At 39.2% G+C, this 21,310-nt stretch overlaps 1 long non-coding RNA gene, 1 pseudogene and 2 gene segments (V, D, J or C); 1 reads left to right on the forward strand and 3 right to left on the reverse strand.

The window, feature by feature from the left end:
• Positions 1 to 60: 60 nt before the first annotated feature.
• On the reverse strand, positions 61 to 492 carry LOC118803592. The gene is made up of 3 exons (XR_005006881.1): positions 441 to 492; positions 264 to 337; positions 61 to 177 (listed from the first exon to the last, which is right to left on the reverse strand). It is a non-coding gene; the product is annotated as an uncharacterized LOC118803592 (long non-coding RNA).
• A 13,228-nt stretch (positions 493 to 13,720) lies between these two features.
• On the reverse strand, positions 13,721 to 14,755 carry LOC118803588. The segment is given in 2 exon segments: positions 13,721 to 14,309; positions 14,480 to 14,755. Coding segments are annotated over 2 exon segments (375 nt in total).
• Positions 14,656 to 16,699, forward strand: LOC118803597 (annotated as a pseudogene).
• Positions 16,700 to 19,325: 2,626 nt separating this feature from the next.
• On the reverse strand, positions 19,326 to 19,931 carry LOC118803598. The segment is given in 2 exon segments: positions 19,326 to 19,669; positions 19,784 to 19,931. Coding segments are annotated over 2 exon segments (393 nt in total).
• Positions 19,932 to 21,310: the final 1,379 nt, after the last annotated feature.

The raw sequence follows: 21,310 nt of genomic DNA on the forward strand, positions 1-21,310 counted from the left end.
GAACGTTGGATTTCAGAGAAAATAGCAGCATAATTATTTCTCAATCAGTGTCACATCATCCTGAGCTCTGTGGATCTGTTATCATCTCTGAAGTTTTCTAATCCCTCCTTTGACTGGTCACTCTTCATGGACACACAGCTGAGTTCAGGTGAGTCTGATCTCTTACCCTGAATCAGCCTAAAACACAAACAATACCAGACACGTCTCTAACATGTTGGTGTGAAAACATAATTGTTTTACATCAAACCACATTTTTCTCTCACCTCTCAGCTTCCTGTGTGTCCTGATCCACAGAGACGCTCATTTTGGAGGTCATCTCTCCTCCTTCAGATTACACCTAACACACACACACACACACACACACACACACAGAAAGCATTAAACATATTTAGTCATCAAGTCAAAAAGTAAATTCCAGCTGTTGAAACTTCAGTAACTACCTCTGTTCTTTCTCTCCACACGTTGTTTTTCATGCTTTCTTCACAGAAAAGACGCTGCTGAAGATTTAGTTTCACATTAAACTCGTTTGAAGTGGCTCAGTTCGTCACCACAGCAGGAAGTGCTGGTGTTTTTTTACAGGCTGAAAAGGGTTGATTGATGTGTTCTTTGACCAATCACAGCTCTCTCTTCAGCTATTTATCGGAATAGTTGGGCCAAACTTTCACCATGAAAGGCTCCTGCTGTGTAATGTCTACTTATTACTGATCTGTTTCAAACACTCAGTGCAAAGATCCTTTATATGATCCAGCTTCCCATATTTCAGACATGTTTCACAGTATCTTTCTGAAGTAAACCATCCTAGAGACTCAGTTAGGGGCCCAGTTAAACCATCATAAACCCATTAGAGAATATCTTTACATTTTACACAGAAAAGCTCTCTTGTTTGTTGTTGAATGTTAGCAGCTCGTACATGAAGTGTGTTATTCAGTGAAACTGTCCCTTATGTCTCTTTCATGTATGACCTCTGACCTCTGGCTCTCACTCACACTCACACACTACTGTACACAACACACACACTTAAGTTAGTCATAAAGAAAACTGGTACTGGCTCAGTGCAGTGACCCTGTCCATTCATTCACTGTGTAGCTGAAGGAATGGCTGGAGATATAGTGATATCATCTAATAGAGGAGAGTTCTGTGTGAAAAGACTTCATAGTTCTGTTTATACTTTCAATATGAGATGTTCTGGATCTGACATACAACCAAAAATATAATTATATTCAAAATAAAATATGATTAAAATTCAGAATAAATGTACTGATTTTAGGTGAACCCCATTCCAGGTCAGTAATGATGTCCTGCTGCAGGTAGAATTTCATTAAAGCATGTTTAAAAGCCCTCTAGCTCAGAGCTGCTGTAGCAGAGAGAACACTAAACTGTGCAGTGCAGAACTGCTCCAGAACTGAGAGTGAAGAACTCACCTGTAGTGCTTTGTTTCCTTTAAATCCACCAGAGAAGTGAGTGTCAGTGGAGGAGGAGAGAGGATGGACACACTGACCACAAGCAGATGATCCAGCATGGTCGCTTTGGGGCTCCACCAGCTGGAACAGTGCTGGAGCAGCATGCTGTGCTACTGGACTCCTGTGGTGCGTTCCAATCAGGGGGCAGCTGTCTAAGTAGGCAGCATTCTAAGGCAGCATTTGTGCGCTCCCGAGTCAAGTGCTGTCCCATTCGGAAATCTGAAGGGAGCATCACATGTATCCTTCTCAGCGAAGGCAATACTGTTCACCCGCCGAGGGTTTCATCGCTCCGGTCTGATAAACATGGCGGATGAAGCGGCCTATTTTGCCGACCGATGAGTTTACAAATGTGAGTTATTTCTTCATTTCTGTCTTTACTGTTTTGATTGATTGTTGTATTTGTGTAAAGAATTGAACATATTTGTGTTTGTAGATCTCTAGAAATTGTTCCTATGGTGAAATTCTGGCAGTTTGCTTGTCTAAGGCGAATTAACCGGCTGCGTTTGTAGCTCGTTAGCTAGATAAAACCAGCATTAGTTAGCTTAGCTAGCGGGCTAACTGTAAACGCGCCGGCTCTTCAACACGAGAGTCTGGTTTAAAATACTGGCTGTTCACTGTTTAGTAGCATTTAGTTTTGTTTAGTGTTGGAACTCAGGGGTTTTTCTGTCCTCAGGAGCTAATGTTACAGCAGTGGAGAGGTGCTGTCTGAGGGGCTGAGGAAGAGGAGCTGTTACAAGGAGAAAACTGCGCTGAATGACCGAAATCAGCTGACTTGCCGAGCGTATTTGGGGGGAACACAGCGGGTCCAGCGCTATAGAATGAGGTTCTCCCTGAACGATGAAAAATAATTTAACTTATGTAGAAGTTCAGAAATAAAACGTTTTTAAATAAATACTACAGATGCTTATTTTGCTCCTCTGCTTGTCTTGTATTGCTGTACTTACCACAGTCAAAGAAGTGTGAGGTGAATGTTGACGGCTTAATTTCAGACTAGGAGCTCATAAATCAGATGAGAATGCATAAAATAAAATGCATATTAGCTGCTTAACAGATTGTGTGGGATCCCTTTTTCTTATTATCCCTTATGTATTATAAATTATACATAACATTACTGTTTAACCTTTGTGTGTTAGAAATAAAGCAATTTCGTTAAGGTGGATGAGGACGGAATGAATTAAAATGATTTATAAACTAACGTTAACAGTCATGATTATCTGTATTTATCTGGGCTGCTAAGTCGAGTATATAACGATAGATATGACTCCTTAAATCAGCCGGTTCTTCATAAACAAATTTCCACAACAGTGCCAGTGCAAGAAAACGGCTGCTGCAGATTCAGAGCCGTCCTTTCACACTGAGATGATCCACCTTTAGTCAGAGGTGAGCGTAAACTAACGAGCGACTACGAGTGAAGAGATAAAACATGAACAACGCAGTGAAAGTTATGACGTATTATGGCTCTGAAGCGCTGTCCCAAATGCAATGCCTACTAAGGTTCCTTTTCGGTTAAAATGCTGCCCAACAAGAGAGCTGCCTTTGAAGGCAGTAACAAGTAGTTCAGAATGGAACACACTACTGGATTAAAGGAAGCAGATCTTTTCAATTGGACACTCGTACCCACTGCACAGAGACATTATGACCTACGTGTTATAGTTGGTCAGATAACAGTCAGTGTTAGAAATAAGCTCACGATTAGCCAGTGCTAATAAATAACGTCAGCTATGAGAAACATGAGACTAACGTGTTAATAAGCTCTACAGTAACTGTGGACATTAAACGACAGACTAAACCTCATATTCAGAGATACTTTAGCTGAATTTCTCCACAAGCAGAAGTGAAAGTTGCTGTTTGTGAGCTTAAATGTTGATTTAGCTGAGTCCTAATTTTAGCTAAAGGCTAAAGAACACAGTACACAGTTCAGCACAGAGCCGTGACTAGACTGTACCAACATCAGGGGCTGAGCCCACGGCCCATTTTACATGGTCACATGGTCACTCAGCCTGTCCTCTAGAGTCCAGAGCGCCTCCACTATAGACTGTAAACCAGTTTGTCAGTTCAAACTAAAACGTGTCAGTATCTTTATCTGAAAGAATGAAGTGCATGTATAATTACCAGCTGATTAAATAAATGTATCTGTATCTGCTGGAGCTCCATATAATCAGAACACTAATGTCCATATTACAGTATGTTGTCCTGCCTCCCTCTGTCCCTTTGCTCCAGCTCTCACCTCCTCTGCTGTGTCTGTTTCTTTCATGGTCAGTTCTTGTCCTCTCTCAGCTGCTTTAGTGTTCAGCTCCTCTCCAGCCTCTTCTACACTCTGCTGCTGCTGCTACATTTAATTCAGTACTTTAAAATGGAAAAATATGAACATGAAGCTCTTTCTCATAATCACCTTTTCCTGCTGTCTCTTTCTGGCACTCCTTAAACACCGTCTAATGTCTGTAATTGTTTGAAAAATAATGACTAATGAAGGAAACTGAGGAAGTAAAACACACACAGTAGTAAAATTATATTTAGCTAGCCTGGTTTACTGATAGCAAAACAGAGTCTCTTCTTTTTTTACCACCATTTTATTCAAACTCTCCGTTCCACCTTAAATGACTTAAATGGTGCAGAATTTCGGTTCAGGCGCCTGTGATCTGCTGCACCATTTAAGGTGGAACGGAAAATTCGAATAAGAAGCCAACCGACAAAATAAGTTCACTGCTAATATCTGCACCATCTTATGTCCCACAGCTGCTGAGCTGCTGTTACAGCGGTGCATTATCGTTAGTGTGTAGCGACTGTTGTTTATTTAGTGGCGATGGTGTGTAGATGTTGTGAAGAAAAACTCCGCCGATTCTGAGTTGCTAGCAAACGGTTTATTACATAGTAAAACAGTATCATATCAAGCACTATAAAGCACCTGAGAGAGGATCCGTGCCAATTCTAAATGTCCTCCCCCGAACAGAATGACCAACAGCATATATATATGGTTCTTGTTGTTGAAACAGGAGACAGAGCATATGGTTCTTTTTAAAATGATCTCATCTATTTGGACCTAAGAGAAGAAGGGAGAAAGTGAGAGGCCTACTCCCAATGGGAGCAAAGGGCCCCCAACTCACATTCCTAGCCCCTGCACAATCAGAGCACACAGGGAACTCCTAGATACTTGGAACTTCAGACATCAGCTTATACTCAATGTTAAGAGTGTTTTTACCTTCTTCTATAAAAAGGTTCCTTTTTAAATATACTTCACGACGTTATGGTAAAAATAATGACCGTTAATGTCGTTCGGTCTGTTTTTCTGCTGTAAACAAATGTTAACATTAGCTGGACTAACACTGAACCCGAACTAGCCTGTCTGCCGTTAGAGCTGCTACCTGTCTAACAAGATAACGGTACCTGAGATTACAGCACAGTTTAAACGGATTACAGTTCAGTTAATGTTAGTCTGCACCGCTAACCTGTCTAAGATGGTGTTAATCTGTAAAACTCCACTAAAGTAAAACAACTAAAGCTCATTTTTCTCATTTCTTTTCAGACTTTCATCGCAGCAACGCGCTCTCACTGCTGCTCGGCTCTTTGGCTCCAACGACGCCTCCCAGCTAGTGAATCGTGGAGAGTTGCATCGGAAAGAGTCAATTTTTTGACTTGAAGACGTCTTCGCCAAAGATTCTGAGAGTCGAGATGCTCGGAGTCGACTCTTTTATTATTGTTTATAGATATATTATATTTGATTTCTCTTTTAATCTTAGAAAAAGATCTGGGGCTGGTAAAACACTGTTGGGGTCTGCAGCCCAATGGCCCGAACCGAGTCACGACCCTGATTCAACACATACAACTCACAGTAAACTGGATTAAAACAGCAAATGAGAAAAACACAGAGGAACTGGCCACAACTTAACTGGGTAAAAGTGATAATGAGAAGAAATACAACCTGATATTTACACTACAGACTCACAAACACCATCATTATTAATAAACTGATCAATATAATGAATCATTAAGACTGATTTGACTGAGACTCTTAAACTGTGAGTGACTGATTCAGAGAGAGAATGAAAACAGGACCTACAGAAGGTGTTAAAGGTATAAACAGTAGAAATAGAGCTGCTAGCGCTGCTGACCAACACCAGCACCACCTGACCGTTAACCAAACTGAGGAGAACGTCTGTTTGGATCTGAATGACAGTCCAGAACCGGCGCGTGCTTCCAGATTTCCCCACAGCCTAATTACTAATAAAGACACAGATTAACAGACAGTGTGTTTTATCTGCTTTTACTTTGATTTACATCAATAAAACAATTTAAAATATCTAACATCGCTTCTAAACCTGTGACTAGTTTTAATAATATTCATAAAAATATTTTTAAATGAATTAAATGATTATTTGTACTTAATATTTACCTAATATTAATACTATTTATTTAAGTCCAAATTATATTTTTCATTTATCCATTATTATGTATTGTTAATTATTATTATTATTATTATTATTATTATTATTATTATGCTGTTGCTACTTATTCTATTTTAATGAATATATTACTTTAATTATAAGGTATTATGGATTTCATAATAATAATAACAAAAATAATAATAATAAGAAGAAGAATAAGATGCTATATATATATTCCAGATTTCTGATGAATCTGATCAGATTGAGAACAGTATGGAGAGCTGCACTGATTACTGCACATGGTCAGATTAAGAACTCCAGCCAGGATGTGGGGGAGGAGTTTGGCTGTACGGTCTCCCATGACGATGTCAAACAGCCAATCACGTTCACAAAGAGCCGCTGTGAAGACCAGCAGCTCCAAGATAGAGCTGAACATAGAGCTTCTTCCACAACATCTACAGTAGAGTTTAAACTCTACACAGTGCTGATGTTCCTGTCTTTACTCTGTTCTCTGTCCTGTTGCTGTTCCTGTGGTTCTGCTGAGCTGGAATAAAGCTGAATCTAGAACATCGTCTGTTCTTTTACTCTGTTTAGAACAAATATGATCCATTTTCTTTGGTGTAGAGTTTTTAGTGAGCATCATCCAGAGTGACCACCTGTCCTGTGAAAATCAGAGGTTTGACCCTCACAAACAAATCAATATCACACATTTCAAAGATCATAGAGAGAAACATAAAACAGCCTTTTATTATTTATTCTTTTCTTTTTTAAAGTTTTATCAATTTTGTATGAAATATGTACAAATATTAATATGTTAATTAATATGTATTTCCCATAATGCCTCACTCTAATGATCTGCTCACTCACTTTTAATAAAGGCTGTCATTGAGGAAACATGATTAGTTTAACAACATTAGAGCTTTAGTGCAGCTGAACGTGTTCATGGTGGAGCTGAAGAGGAGCGTGAAAGTCTGACTATAGAAACCAATAAAAACTGATAAATAGAGGAAAATTTAATCTTAAATCTTAATGAATTTGGAGAAGAAGCCTGTAAACCTTTATTAAAAGTGGCCTAAATGTTCAGAATGTAGTGAAATATCCTGCAGTCAGTATCTTAGTCGTCACTACTGAATACAAACCTGCACAGCTTCTTTAAATCACTCAATTTTTAAACATGAGCTGTGTTTGAATCTGTTCTCTACACTGTAATTAGATCGCCTTCATGTTTACAGCAGATTAATAACAATACTGTCCTGCAAATACCAGGGATACAGGAAGTGAGGGTGCAGAGGGGGCTGCAGTGCCCCCTGACTCCAGGATTGGAACTGTAATAATAATAATAATAATAATAATAATAATAATAATAATTATTATTATTATTATTATTATTATAAATGTTGTGAACTTTATAATAATGTGAGTGTAGTAAAGACTCATGTGTACTTAAGAGTGGAGTCTGTTCTTTATATCTTTCTAAACCTGCAGAATCTCTACACTGTTTAAAAGTGAACATCATGTTTTCATCACAGCTGAAAACTGTGGGCCGTTTTGAGGGGCGTCGCTCAAACACACTCAGGTAGAGCTGCAAAGAGAGAAAGACTGGTCAGAGCTGTAGGTCAGTTCTGAGACCCAAAGCAGCGTAATGTTATTATTTAAACCTAAAAAGAATGATCTGTCATAATAATGAAGCTATTATCCACCGTTATCTCCACTCAGTGAGCGTCTCAGTGTTAAATCTCAGTGTGTGACTGTGGATGACACAATCAGTAACTGCTCCACACATCAACAATCTGATTGGTCACCACTCAGTTCATCTGCATTAAGCTCGTCCAGAGCGAGAGAGCAGAGTGATGATGTGCCTGAGTGGTTTGATGTGTCAGTTATATCATTATAACACTGTATGACGCGTTCTGTTTAATGTAAATTAGCAAAAAAAGAAAAATGTAATAAAAATCAAATCATTTTGAATGACATCATCAGTCACATCACATGAATGCTGTTTAAATTTTGGCCTCAATTTAAAACCCCTTCCTGCATCCCTGACACACTCTGTCTATTATTAAATGAAGGTGAACAAACTAAACTAATTCCCGTCTCACACTGTCCTGTAAAAGCAGCTCTGCTGCCCTGAGACTGGACAGTCCTGATCTGGTCACTCCAGCATCAACTTAATGAGGCAGCAGTGTAGAATGAAACAACAGCATCATCACTTCATGAATCAGGGATATTAGTGTTTATAGAGGCAGCACAGAGTTTATAAAGTGTTATATAATATTATTACTGCACACCAAGAGTCACTGTGTCCAGTTATGAGAGTGAAATGTGTGTGAAAACATCTACAGCATGTTTAGAGGAGATGTTGATATAAAGTGTTGATGGAAACCAGAGATGTGAAAATCTAAGGCACTGTTGGTTCTGCAGTAGTGAGTGTTTCCCCACATCCCACACACACACATCATGTGTTCAGCTCTAGATTAAACCACACTCAGGTTCCACCACGAACACACGAACAGTAGGACTAGAATGAGCTCCAGCTCTACTAAACTACTCCTCTCATAGAAGTGGAGCTGAAATGCTGTGTGCATTATTGCTTTGTGCTTATTTATAGATGTGTGTGTTGAGTTGTGTGTTAGTGTGGTGTGTTTCCTCTCCTCCACAGAGTGTGTGATTGTGCTGTATCACATCCTCCCCCTCAGCACCTGCAGTAGGTCTCAGCTGCAGCAGTGCAGTCTCTGTGTCTCTGACTCTCACAGCTTTTTGTACGGCTCTGTATCACTGTGTGAACGAGTATCTACTACTGATGTACAACTGACCCTGACAGTAATAATCTCCATCATCTTCAGTCTGGACTCCACTGATGGTCGGAGTGAAGTCAGTTTCAGATCCACTGCCACTGAAACGAGCTGGACAATCTGATGTTCTACTGCTAGTGGTGTAGATCAGGAGTTTAGGAGTTTCTACAGCTTCCTGCAGATACCAGGCTAAATTAAGACAAGGTGGAAAACAGGACCCGCCGTACACGGCAGCACTGGTTCTACAGCTGATGGTGACTGTTTCTCCTGGAAGAGCAGATTTCACTGCAGGAGTCTGAGTCATAGTCACCTGACCTCTGGATTCTGGGAAAACAGAAAAAATAAACAAATGAACTAATTTACTGCATTTATATTCTTTATTGCTTTAGCCTGAAAATAATATTAAAAATAATGAAATAATAAAAACAATGTTCTATGGTACATTACCTTGAGTCCAGAAGATCAGAGCCCAGAGGCAGCAGCTCTCAGTCATGAAGTGTTAAACTCACAGGACTATAAACTCTCCCAGAGCACTGAAGCATGTGCTGATAATGCAAAGTCAACTCTCTCTATGGAAACTCTATTGGCTGCAGTGATCATGTGGCTACCGCTTTTTTTACCCTCTAAATCTGTCATACGCACAAATGGCTTAAATGTCTTTTAAACTTTTTAATATTTAGACATTTTTTTGCTGTCAGTAAAGCAGAATACATCCACACATATCTACACAGCATTGAAGTCTCAGAAAGCCATTATAGAGTTAAATAAACCTTTTCCAAACCTTTTTATAACATGTATATAGTGTAATGTGTAGTCAGTGCCTCTGATTAGATTACGGTGATGGTCATGCTTTATAGAACTCCTGTAGATGTGCTGAGGATCACCAGCTCTTTCATCAACAAAGCAATCCCACTACATTAACCTGCCTCCTCCAAAACTGATGGTGAAAATCACACATTCAGAGCTAAAGCACTATCTTGTTCTCTGATTGTGAGATCATCTTTAGACTGTCTGACCCAGTTTGACCCTCATGAGTCCCACTTTATTAAGTTGTATGTTGCTTTTGGACATAAAAGATTTTGGAATTGTCCTAAATATGGCCTTAATTTCTTAAATGAATATGGCTTTGAGGTTAAACCGAAAAAATGGAATGTGCTGAAGTGTTTGAGACCCCTGTTATAGTGCGATAAACAATAATAATATTATTAATAATAAATATAAATAGTAGTAAATGGTTCACAATTGCTGAAGAACACATTGTTGAGATCTCTACACATGGTAGAGACAAAAACTTCTTCAAGTCAGTTATCAGACAATAACTGCACCATGTTGTAGAGCAGCAGCTCACAATCCCAGTCCTGATCAACCCACACTATGAACATTTTTGTGCTTATACCAAGCTGGGAATGTTCCGTAAGGAGGTATATGTCAACCGTTCTTCCTAGCTGAGGTCAAACATTTAAAGACAAAAGCAGTTAAATGTTTATAGGTGTTCACCTCAGAGGTACCCTTACATTATCTTTATCAGGAAATTATTATTTAGCTTATATTCATTGAATAACAAAGTATGTTACTGGTGTCGCCTGTCAAATAAGGCTACTTTAGTTTATTGACAACAAAGGAATAAACTCAGGTATCCACATTACCAAATATGTTTTGTGAGTTCAGACTATTCCTTCAACATGTGGTGGTAATGTGAGGGAAGATTGATTGAAGGAGGGGGGAGAACTCTGAGAACTTGGGCGGGAGTTCTGGGCAGCTTCTGCCTGTAGCTAGAAATGAGACAACAGAATCGGGGGGGGATGAGAGGGACATAGTTAGGAAAACAAATTAACCAAAGGCTCGACTAAACAGGTAAGTTTTTAGCCTAGACTTAAAGATGGAGGCTGTGTCTGAGTCCCGAACACAGACTGGTAGGCTATTCCAAAGCTGGGGGGATTTGTATGAAAAGGCTCTTCCTCCTGACGTAACTTTATTTATTCTGGATACTAATAATGAGCAGCACCTCGTGATCTAAGTGGGCGTGTCGGTTGATAATAGGAAATAAGGTCACTGAGGTACTGAGGAGCAAGGCCATTCAAAGCTTTATATGTCAGTAGAAGAATTTTGTACTCAATGCGGAATTTAACTGGCAACCAATGTAAGGTACACAAAATTGGGCTAATGTGGTCGAATTTCCTGGTTTTGCTGAGAACTCTGGCTGCAGCGTTCTGGACTAACTGAAGCTTGTTAAGGTTTTGGCTGGAACAACCAGAAAGCAGATCATTACAGTAATCTAACCTGGACGTGATGAAGGCGTGAACTAACGTTTCTGCATCCTGTAGCGACAGTGCATTTCTTGATTTAGCGATGTTACGCAGGTGGAGAAAAGCTATTCTGGTAATATTGGTAATATGCTCATCAAAGGCCAGACTGGGATCAATCGTGACACCAAGACTTTTTACAGATGTGCCTTGTGCAATTGAGAAACTATCGAGATTAAGAGTAAACGTAGGCAGATTATCCCTAGCAGCTTTTGGACCAAAAAGAAGGACTTCGGTTTTGTCCGAATTTAGTAAAAGGAAGTTACTTGACATCCATTGTTTAATGTCTTTTACACAGTCCTCTATCTTATTAAGTTCAATTTTGTCTTCTGGTTTAGCTGAAATATATAATTGTGTATCATTGGCATAGCAGTGGAAACTGATGCCATGTTTTCTAATGATGGTACCTAGTGGTAGCATATATAAGGTAAATAACATGGGTCCTAAGACAGAGCCCTGTGGAACACCATACTTTACTCTTGTGAGAGCTGATGGTTCACCATTTACCTTAACAAACTCATAGCGATCACTAAAGTAAGATTTGAACCACGAAAGAGTTTTACCCGTCACTCCTACTAGCTTTTCAAGCCTGTCTAATAGAATGGAATGGTCTATTGTGTCAAAAGCTGCACTAAGATCAAGTAAAACCAGTAAGGATATGTTTCCTTTGTCAGCGGGTAATAAAAGATCATTTACAATTTTCACTAACACTGTTTCAGTACTATGGTGAGGCCTGAAACCGGACTGAAATTTTTCACATATATTACTCCTATGCAGATGGGAACATAATTGTTTTGCCACGGCTTTCTCTAAAATTTTTGATAAAAAGGGAAGATTTGAAATAGGTCTATAGTTTGATAGCTCAGAGGGGTCAAGACTAGGTTTCTTTATAGGGGTTTAATTACACCTAATTTAAGAGATTTTGGAACATAGCCGAGGCTGAGAGAAGAGTTTAATATAATTAGAAAGGGCTCAGTTATTTCTGGCAAAACATCTTTAAGTAAACCTGTAGGAGTAGGATCTAGTATACAAGTTGTTGTTTTTGAAGATGAAATAATTTGGACGAGCTCTGTTTGTTGGAGTAAAGTAAAAGACTCCAGCGTCTCTGTTGTGGTTATACTGCACTCTAGATCTAGATTAGGTTTATAGGATGCTGCACTGCAATGCTGCGCATTTTGAATTTTGTGCCTAATCAATTCAATTTTATTATTGAAGAAGTTCATGAAGTCGATGCTGCTGTATGCTGATGGTATCTGGGCTTCAGTAGCTGCTTGATTATTAGTTAATTTAGAGATAGTACTGAATAGTAGCCTAGGATTATTCTTGTTATTTTCAATCAATGACGAGAGATAGGCTGAACGTGCTGACTTTAGTGCTTATCTATAGTCTATAAGACTCTCCTTCCAGGCAGAATGGAAAACCTCAAGTTTAGTCTGACGCCATTTACGCTCTAAACAGTCTGTTTCATTGAGTATGGTCATTGTACCATGGATCGAGCCTTTTCTGCCTTATTCTTTTACTTTTTAATGGAGCCACATTATCTAAAGTAGAGCGAAAAGTGTCTTCCAAACATTTAGTCAGAATATCTAATTCATTGGGTTCAGACGGACAGCTAATTAAGGACGAAAGATCTGGAAGGTTTTCAATAAAGCTATTGGGTGTAGACGATGTTATAGTACGTGGACATATATTACGACTAAAACTGATTTCATATGAGATTAAGTAGTGGTCTGACACTGCTGTGGTCTGAGGAAGGATGGCCAAATGCTTAACGTCTATACCTAAGGTCAATTTTAAGTCTAGAGTGTGGTTACAGTAATGAGTAGGCCCCATAATATTTTGAGTGAAGCCAAAACAGTCTAAAATAGATAGGATGGATGATAAAGGGAAGGGGAGGGATGAAAACGGGTGGAACTGGGATGGGAAAAGTTCCATAGAAAGGAGGAGGGGCTTGGATCAGTAGATCGAGCAATTGCAACATCATTAAATAACGTAACACTACATGTAATGTAAGGAATCAAGTGGTGTTGTCAATATTACACAGGCAGTGAGGACAATACAGTAGGATCAAATAAGCAAATCCCCAGTAAGAACATACACAGCAGAATAACACTAGTAAAGTAGTTAGAAGGCAGAAAAACTGACATACGATCAGCAAAAAAGGCTTAACATGATAGATATAAGATTGATGGAAAAGAGAGGAATACAGGGGAGGTGGAAAGAGAAAAGGGCAAGAGAGCAGAGAAGCTTCAAGTGCCTCGGCCGCATTGGAAGCGCTGGAACCGGGCAGGGAGACCGTGTGTGGCCAGACACATCGAGATCCTAGATCTTATTGAGGGCTCACTAGCCGGAGCAGCAGGAGCAATGAAAATGGATTTATAGGGATGTGGACTGGACTGTACCTGCAGAAGGGAGTTCAGGAGAAAGAACCAAGGTCTGTAGCAAAGTGGCTGATAGCTGCACTAGTGTCACACAACTGACTGCGAACACTTTGTCACGGGAACGGAAGGTGAGGATGTGAATTTATAGGGCGTTAGATAAGAGGAAGGAGGGGTTTCAGCCATGGTCCTCCCCCAAACTTTAGTTGTAAGGTAATTACATTAAACCAAGTGTCTCAGACATTCTTACACCACTGTATCTATTCCAGCAGTGGACAGTAACCAGGACAGAGTGGGTTGGACACTGGCTGGTGCTTCAACGATGAAATATGCAGCAGAAAAAAAAAAGGAGCTTTTTTCTTGCAGAATATTTTCAGGAAGAAATGCGTCACCACTGACACATGAACAGTAGGACTAGAATGAGCTCCAGCTCTACTGAACTACTCCTCTCATAGAAGTGGAGCTGAAATGCTGTGTGCATTATTGCTTTGTGCTTATTTATAGATGTGTGTGTTGAGTTGTGTGTTAGTGTGGTGTGTTTCCTCTCCTCCACAGAGTGTGTGATTGTGCTGTATCACATCCTCCCCCTCAGCACCTGCAGTAGGTCTCAGCTGCAGCAGTGCAGCCTCTGTGTCTCTGACTCTCACAGCTTTTTGTACGGCTCTGTATCACTGTGTCAACGACCAGATACTACTGATGTAGAATTCACCTTGACAATAATAATCTCCTGCATCTTCAGTCTGGACTCCACTGATGGTCAGAGTGAAGTAAGATCCAGATCCACTGCCACTGAAACGAGCTTGAGTTCCTGACCACAATGTAGTAGCACCGTAGATCAGGAGTTTAGGAGCTTCTCCAGGTTTCTGCAGATACCAGGCTAGATGCTTATCATTATACACTGCATGGCTGGTTCTACAGCTGATGGTGACTGTTTCTCCTGGAAGAGCAGATTTCACTGCAGGAGTCTGAGTCACAGTCGCCTGACCTCTGGATCCTGAAATAATATAAGAAGAATTCAAGGTGACTCATAAATTACAAATAATTATAAATATAATTAAATACACATGATACTATCATTTTTTAAAATAAGCCCCTCACATGCACTTGTTTTAGAATGTCTCCATTAAACACCATCATAAAGGTAAATGCATAACAGTGTTCTACCTTGAGTCCAGAAGATCAGAGTCCAGATGAAGATGGTGATCAAAGTCATGTCTGCTGTGGGTGAAGTTTGTGGGGCAGCAGCTCTCAGTCATGAAGTGTTAAACTCACAGGACTATAAACTCTCCCAGAGCACTGAAGCATGTGCTGATAATGCAAAGTCAGCTCTCTCTATGGAAATGACTCTATTGGCTGCAGTGATCATGTGACATTGAGTATAACAGCATGGAAACAGAAGGAGTTCTTCATGGTTCAGTTTAGAGCTGCTGAATATCAGACAGAAGCATGAAAATGTTTATATGTGTTGTTTATCAGCTTCTGTTGTTGCTGAAATGTGTTGAACTGAACACACTGTAAACTGTTTAAGACACAGTTGATCTTCTCACAGCTCAGCAATCTGCCTCTCCAGATCAGTGTAATATTCTCTTAATGTCCAGTGGGGGGCGATCTCATATTGTTCAGTTTAAAGTGTTTCAGTCTTTCTCTTGAGGGATTTTGCAGCTACTGCTGTCAGTCTGTCTCTCAGTGCAGGAGTTTTTGGTGGAGGAACTAAACTGCATGCAGGGAGTAAAAAATACACATTTTATTAAAATACTTTTCTCTCTTATAGCAGAAAAATCTACTTGTATTAATTTATTCATGTTCTTCTTCATTTTTCAAAAAAAACAAAAGGATTTTTCATACATAGCAGCTCTTTAAGTATTTTTGATCTTGTAACAATTTACTTTTATTTAATTTTAAGGTCAAATTAAAGTCAAGTAAATAAAAATTGTTCATATTTTATAATAATAACATAGAATGAAATAATGAATAAATTAGCAATTTGAGAGCAACTGTGTGACCTCAGTTCAGACAAACAAGTTTAAAAAAGTAAAAAAAAAGTAAAAGTTCAGGTTCTCAGAATTTATACATTTATCTGCTGATTATAAAACTCATCAGTATTTAATGACTGATATGAAAAAGCTGTTAGTAAAGCACAGAGAGAGCAGAGTCTTTAGAGCAGGAGGTTTTTGTACAGACACTGAATGAGTTTGTATCACTGTGGTACACTTTTGGTGGGGGAACGAAACTGTCAGTTGGCCGTAAGTAGCTTTTTATTTCTTATAAATAATTAATCAGTTAATAAATTCTGGAAAAGACTATTAATGTACTTGATGTTTTTTGTAAATTATGTAGTTTTATTTATTAAGAACTTTATTGTTTTAACTGTTACAGTTTAGAATAAAGATTTTTCATCAACTGTCTTTCTGAAAATGTTAGTAAAAGCATAAAAAGGCCAGCAAATTTCTCTCAATGTGTGTAAAATTACTCAGTTCATAGTTAAAAGTGATAGATTTGTCTTTATTGCTCCACTCTTCATTCTCATGTTGAGCTATCACCATGTCCATTACTGTAAATGCTTATAGACATGTTAAAATCTACATATAGACTGTGTTTCTCTGATTCATATATTTCAGTTTTATTATTTTTTTCATTTCTTGCTCTTCATGAGCTAAATTTATATTGAATTTAATATGATAAATTATTGAATGCATTAAATTTACTAATTTTATAAAGGAAGTGAAAAAATGTTTGTCTGAAAATTAAATGTTTCATAAATTCAGACTCTTTTTGAGATGAGTAACTGCAGATTAGTCTGAGAGGCAGTTTAAACAGTAAAGCAGGTTATAATTAGAGGGTGAAACATTTTAATGCTCTACTGAACTCAGTTCAGCTCTGTACAAAATAAGAGAAGTGAAACCCACTCTGGTGTGTCTGTGCTGGTTGATTGACACGTGTCCCTACCTGTGTTTGTGTCTCCTAGGTTTGGCCTCTCCCACCCTCACAGTCCTGCCCCCCTCCAGCGTGGAGCTGCAGTAGGGGAAGGCCACACTCGTGTGTTTGGCCAACAAGGGCTTTCCCTCAGACTGGAGGCTGAGCTGGAAGGTGGGTGGGAGCAGCTGGAGCTCGGGGGTTAGCCAGAGCCCCGGGCTTCTGCAGAAGGACGACAGCCTCTACAGCTGGAGCAGCACCCTGACCCTCCAGGAGGAGCAGTGGCTAAAGAACACAGTGACCTGTGAGGCCACCAAGGACTCCCAGCCTCCTGTCAGACAGACACTGAGGAGAGATCAGTGCTGAGCAGTGAGAACCACACCGGGGTTTCAGCTGATAGAGCTCCTCTCACTCTCAAATGAGCTCAAACACGTCTGTGATTAATGCTGAAATGATGATCTGATTATTTGACTAAAGAAAATAAAGAATTTCAATCAACAACACTGTATGTTTTACTGTCTGAAGGTAGATTTTTTTCTTCACTCATAATTGCTTCAAAGTCTTTAAGGCTGTGAAGTTCAGAGAAAGATCTTGCTGTTAATATAGGAGAACATTTCCAGGTACATATAATTATCTACAGAGGCTCACTGATGCTCATGATGGAGATCACTGAGGGATTAAAGTATCTGTAAATTTTCTTTTCAACACAGGTTTTAATCAGGTAAATACAGTGTAAATGAAGGAAAATAAAGAGAAATAAGGAAGTATGATTTCTAATGTTTTGCAGTGATTCTTAAGTATTTGTACATTAATAGTTTTTTTAATGTTTTACTTGTTAATATATATAATCACAGTATTCAGGCCACAGTCTCCTCTGTATCTGTAGTCAGTTCATGCTAGAATGAGGCAGGTTGGTTTTTCATGCTGGTGCTGAAACTGACAAGTGAACTGAAAGTGATACAGAGCTGCTCATTTCTGGGAGCACAGAGGCCTCACTCTATATACAAATCTGAGTTATGTGTACACAATCCCACCATGTTTGCATATGTGTGCATATGTGTGCTCATTTTCACATTAATTGGTGTTTCATTTCTGGAGGAAATAGGGATATGACGTTTCGATATCTAAAGGGTTAATGCTGGCAAATTATTTTATAATTATTTTTTGAATTATGTTTATACATGTTCCCAAGTAGATGTGTTTTACCTTTGACAAATTATTATGTCACATACTTTCTTAATAAATATATGACTTTAATTTTCAGTCTAATTTGGTCCCTCCAACAGAACTACAGAACTGAAACGTAAAGACTGGGCTGACCAGATCATCACTTTACTCTCCTTCTTTACTGGATTGTTCTTTCATAACTGAGACAGATAAATATTTCAGATTTTGACTCATCAGTCCATTAAATCAACATCCAATATTCAATTCTCTTAGATTTTGTTATATTTACTTATTATGTCAGGCAAATTGGAGATGCTAAATTGCCCCTAGTTGTGAATGTGTGTGAATATATATGTCTGTATATCTGCCCTGTGATGGACTGGTGACCTGTCCAGGGTGTTTCCTGTCTTTCCAGCCAACAACCGCTGGGATAGGCTCCAGCTCCCCCCACGACCCAGTAGGATAAGCAGCTTAGATTGTGTGTATCTACGAGAACTTCAAATATTTTACTCCTTTTTATTATGTATTATGTCCTTTCATCTGTGTTCTGTCTTTGACCAAATCAACACCAAGTATATCTTTGTCCCAGCAGTTCTCATTCATCAGGCATGAAAGCTCATTTGTAGAGCAGCCATTTCTTACTGTAACATCTTGATAGTTTCATTGAAAAACTTTTTTTAATATAATGCATTTTTTGTGTTAATTAGAAAGTAGACTGAGACTTACTATTAAACTAAATGATAAATAATATCACAAATGCCTAATATTTTTTATTAAACTGTCAGTGCTACTAAAGGAGTCATGATGGAACTGAAAGAGTCGGTTCTTATTGGTGAGCTGAGCTTTTAGATTTGACTCACTGTAAAGTGTGTGTTTTGTCTGCTTTCCTCTGCATTTTAATGTAAAGCAGCCCTGATAGTGTGATCTTCACAGCACAGCAACAAACTCTACAAAACACATTTTCCCCTCAAAATACACACTTTAGCATGTGGTTGTTTAGCCCACTAATGAGTATTAAATATGTCACACAAAATCAACATAAGGTGCTCTGTTGGATAATATTGCTGCATAAACACACAGCTAAGCCTGTTTCCTATGTGTGATGATGCTGCTCCAGCATGCAGTTAAAGTTTTTTGAGAAGACAAACACTTGTAGCATTTATGTTCACTGCTGTGAGACTAAGGGCCTCTAAGACAGCAATTCTTAACTAAACTGTAAGACTTGACTGCTTTCCAAGTTTGTGTTTGTAGGTTTATTATTTTACTTCTGACATACTCAATTAGCATATATGCATATTATATGTTAATTTTCTTGTCAGACCCTGTCAGAATACTCGCATTTTTATTGCCACACATCACTGAAGTAACTCCACATGTTTGTATTCTTGCATAATCAGGTCAAATTCTCTTGCTCAAGTGCTCCTAAATCAAAAGAGCAAATGTGAACATTTTACTCTCATTGTAGAACCTGCTGTACTGATTGCAGTCACACGTCCATGTAAAGAATTGTAGGATAAACTAAGAGGACATACAAACATTCTTATACCACTGTATCTGTTCCTGGACACTAACCAGGACAGAGTGGAATGTGTTACTGACAAAAGTGTTGGATCCAAAGCAGCTTTCATACTGCAGACCACTTCAGGATGGAACGCTCCACCACATGAACAGTAGGACTAGAATGAGCTCCAGCTCTACTAAACTACTCCTCTCATAGAAGTGGAGCTGAAATGCTGTGTGCATTACTGCTTTGTGCTTATTTATAGATGTGTGTGTTGAGTTGTGTGTTAGTGTGGTGTGTTTCCTCTCCTCCACAGAGTGTGTGATTGTGCTGTATCACATCCTCCCCCTCAGCACCTGCAGTAGGTCTCAGCTGCAGCAGTGCAGCCTCTGTGTCTCTGACTCAGGGAGGTTTTTGTATGACTGAATATCACTGTGTGAATGGGTAAGTTTTATAAGTGTTGTAATGATCCATCAGACAGTAATAATCTCCTGCATCTTCAGTCTGGACTCCACTGATGGTCAGAGTGAAGTCAGTCTTGGATCCACTACCACTGAAACGAGCTGGAACACCTGAGTGTAACTGGTTTGCTAACTTTATCAGGAGTTTAGGAGCTTCTCCAGGTTTCTGCTGATACCAGGACACACAGGCAAATCTGCTGTTACAGTCATTATCAACAGCAACATTAGCATTACAGCTGATGGTGACTGTTTCTCCTGGAGGAGCAGATTTTACTGCAGGAGTCTGAGTGATGACGGCCTGACCTCTGGATTCTAGGATTAAAAAAACAAAAAAAAAAAGGTAAGTGAGGAAAGAGGCAACGTACAAGAAACTCTTCTACCGAATTTGAACTAATTTCTAAAACACAATTTTGAACTAAGTCCTACCTTCAGTCCAAAAGATCAGAGTCCAGATGAAGATGGTGGTCAAAGTCATGTCTGCTGTGGGTGAAGTTTGTGGGGCAGCAGCTCTCAGTCATGAAGTGTTAAACTCACAGGACTATAAACTCTCCCAGAGCACTGAAGCATGTGCTGATAATGCAAAGTCAGCTCTCTCTATGGAAATGACTTGGCTGCAGTGATCATGATACCAGATTATAATAGACAATTTAATTTAATTTCTGTTTTGTGCGATTTTTAATTCTTAGATTTTCTTTAAGAAACTGATTCTGACTATTTGAGGTGTCTTAATGTTCAGCATGTAAAGAAATGCAGGTTCCAGATTGGTTCATGAGGCTGATTAGTGATCATGTTAGGAGTTGATGAGGCATCTGATGGTAGATTATTAAATATTTTCTCTTCAAGATGAGTTTTTTGAAGACTGGGACATCCAGGTGAGACTTTCCTTCTCAGCAAGAGATAAAACAGCACATGCAAATGAACACGATAAACTGTTTTGTTATTTTTTATTTATTTATTTATTTATTTTTAATGAGGAGTCAGACTCAGGTGAGGTCAGTGGAATGAGAAAGAAAAATATATTTGGGTTATACACTTTTATAAAGCTCATCCAGATCCCGAGCTGATTGTTTTGTGTGTGTGTGTGTGTGTGTGTGTGTGTGTGTGTGTGTGTGTGTGGTCTTAATTTAGGATAGAATAAAAGGATAAAATTTCATTTACTGTCTGTTAATCTGTGTCTTTATTCTGCAATCAGCTGCTTTTGTCTGCACTCAAACTGACTGTGTTAAAGAGTAAATATGAGCTCTGGCTCAGATCATGAAGTCAGACTTTGGGTTAATGATCCTGTATGAACTCAACAAAGACTGTAACTTTTAATAATAGCTCTGTTAAAGTGAGGAATGTTTTATGACTGTTGTTAGAGTTTATCAGTTTTATTGAAGATGATAGATATTTTAAAGATATTTCAATTTAATTTCAGCAAAGTGAGAACAGTACAGAGCACTGCAGTGATGTTCACACTCTGGTTAGGTTTTAGAGCTCCAGCTGGGACGTTTAATAAAGAATAACTAGTAAATATGTTTAATTGTTGGTGTTTAATCATGTGTGCTGTTGTTTCTTGTCTCCAGCTGGTTCCACAGTGAAGCCCTCTGTGTCTCTGCTCCCTCCCTCCTCTCTGCAGCTGTCTGAGGGTTCAGCCTCACTGCTCTGCCTGCTGTCTGGATACTCTCCACAGGGGGCGCTGGTCAGATGGACCGTGGACGGCTCAGAGGGGAAGGAGGGGGTTCTGACCAGGTTTATCTAAGAGAAGAATGGCCGTACAGCCGCAGCAGCACCCTGACCCTCAGCAAAGCACTTTGGGAAATGGGGAGGAGTGGCGGTACGGTCGTCCATGACAACGTCAATCAGCCAATCACGTTCACAAAAAGCCACTGTGAAAACTTAAGGCTAGCTCCAAGATAGAGCTGAACATAGAGCTGATTTCCACATCATCTACAAGTAGAGTTAAACTCTACA

The sequence above is a fragment of the Colossoma macropomum genome, unplaced genomic scaffold (genome assembly GCF_904425465.1).
Source record: "Colossoma macropomum unplaced genomic scaffold, Colossoma_macropomum, whole genome shotgun sequence".
In the NCBI taxonomy this organism is placed as follows: Eukaryota; Metazoa; Chordata; class Actinopteri; order Characiformes; family Serrasalmidae; genus Colossoma; species Colossoma macropomum.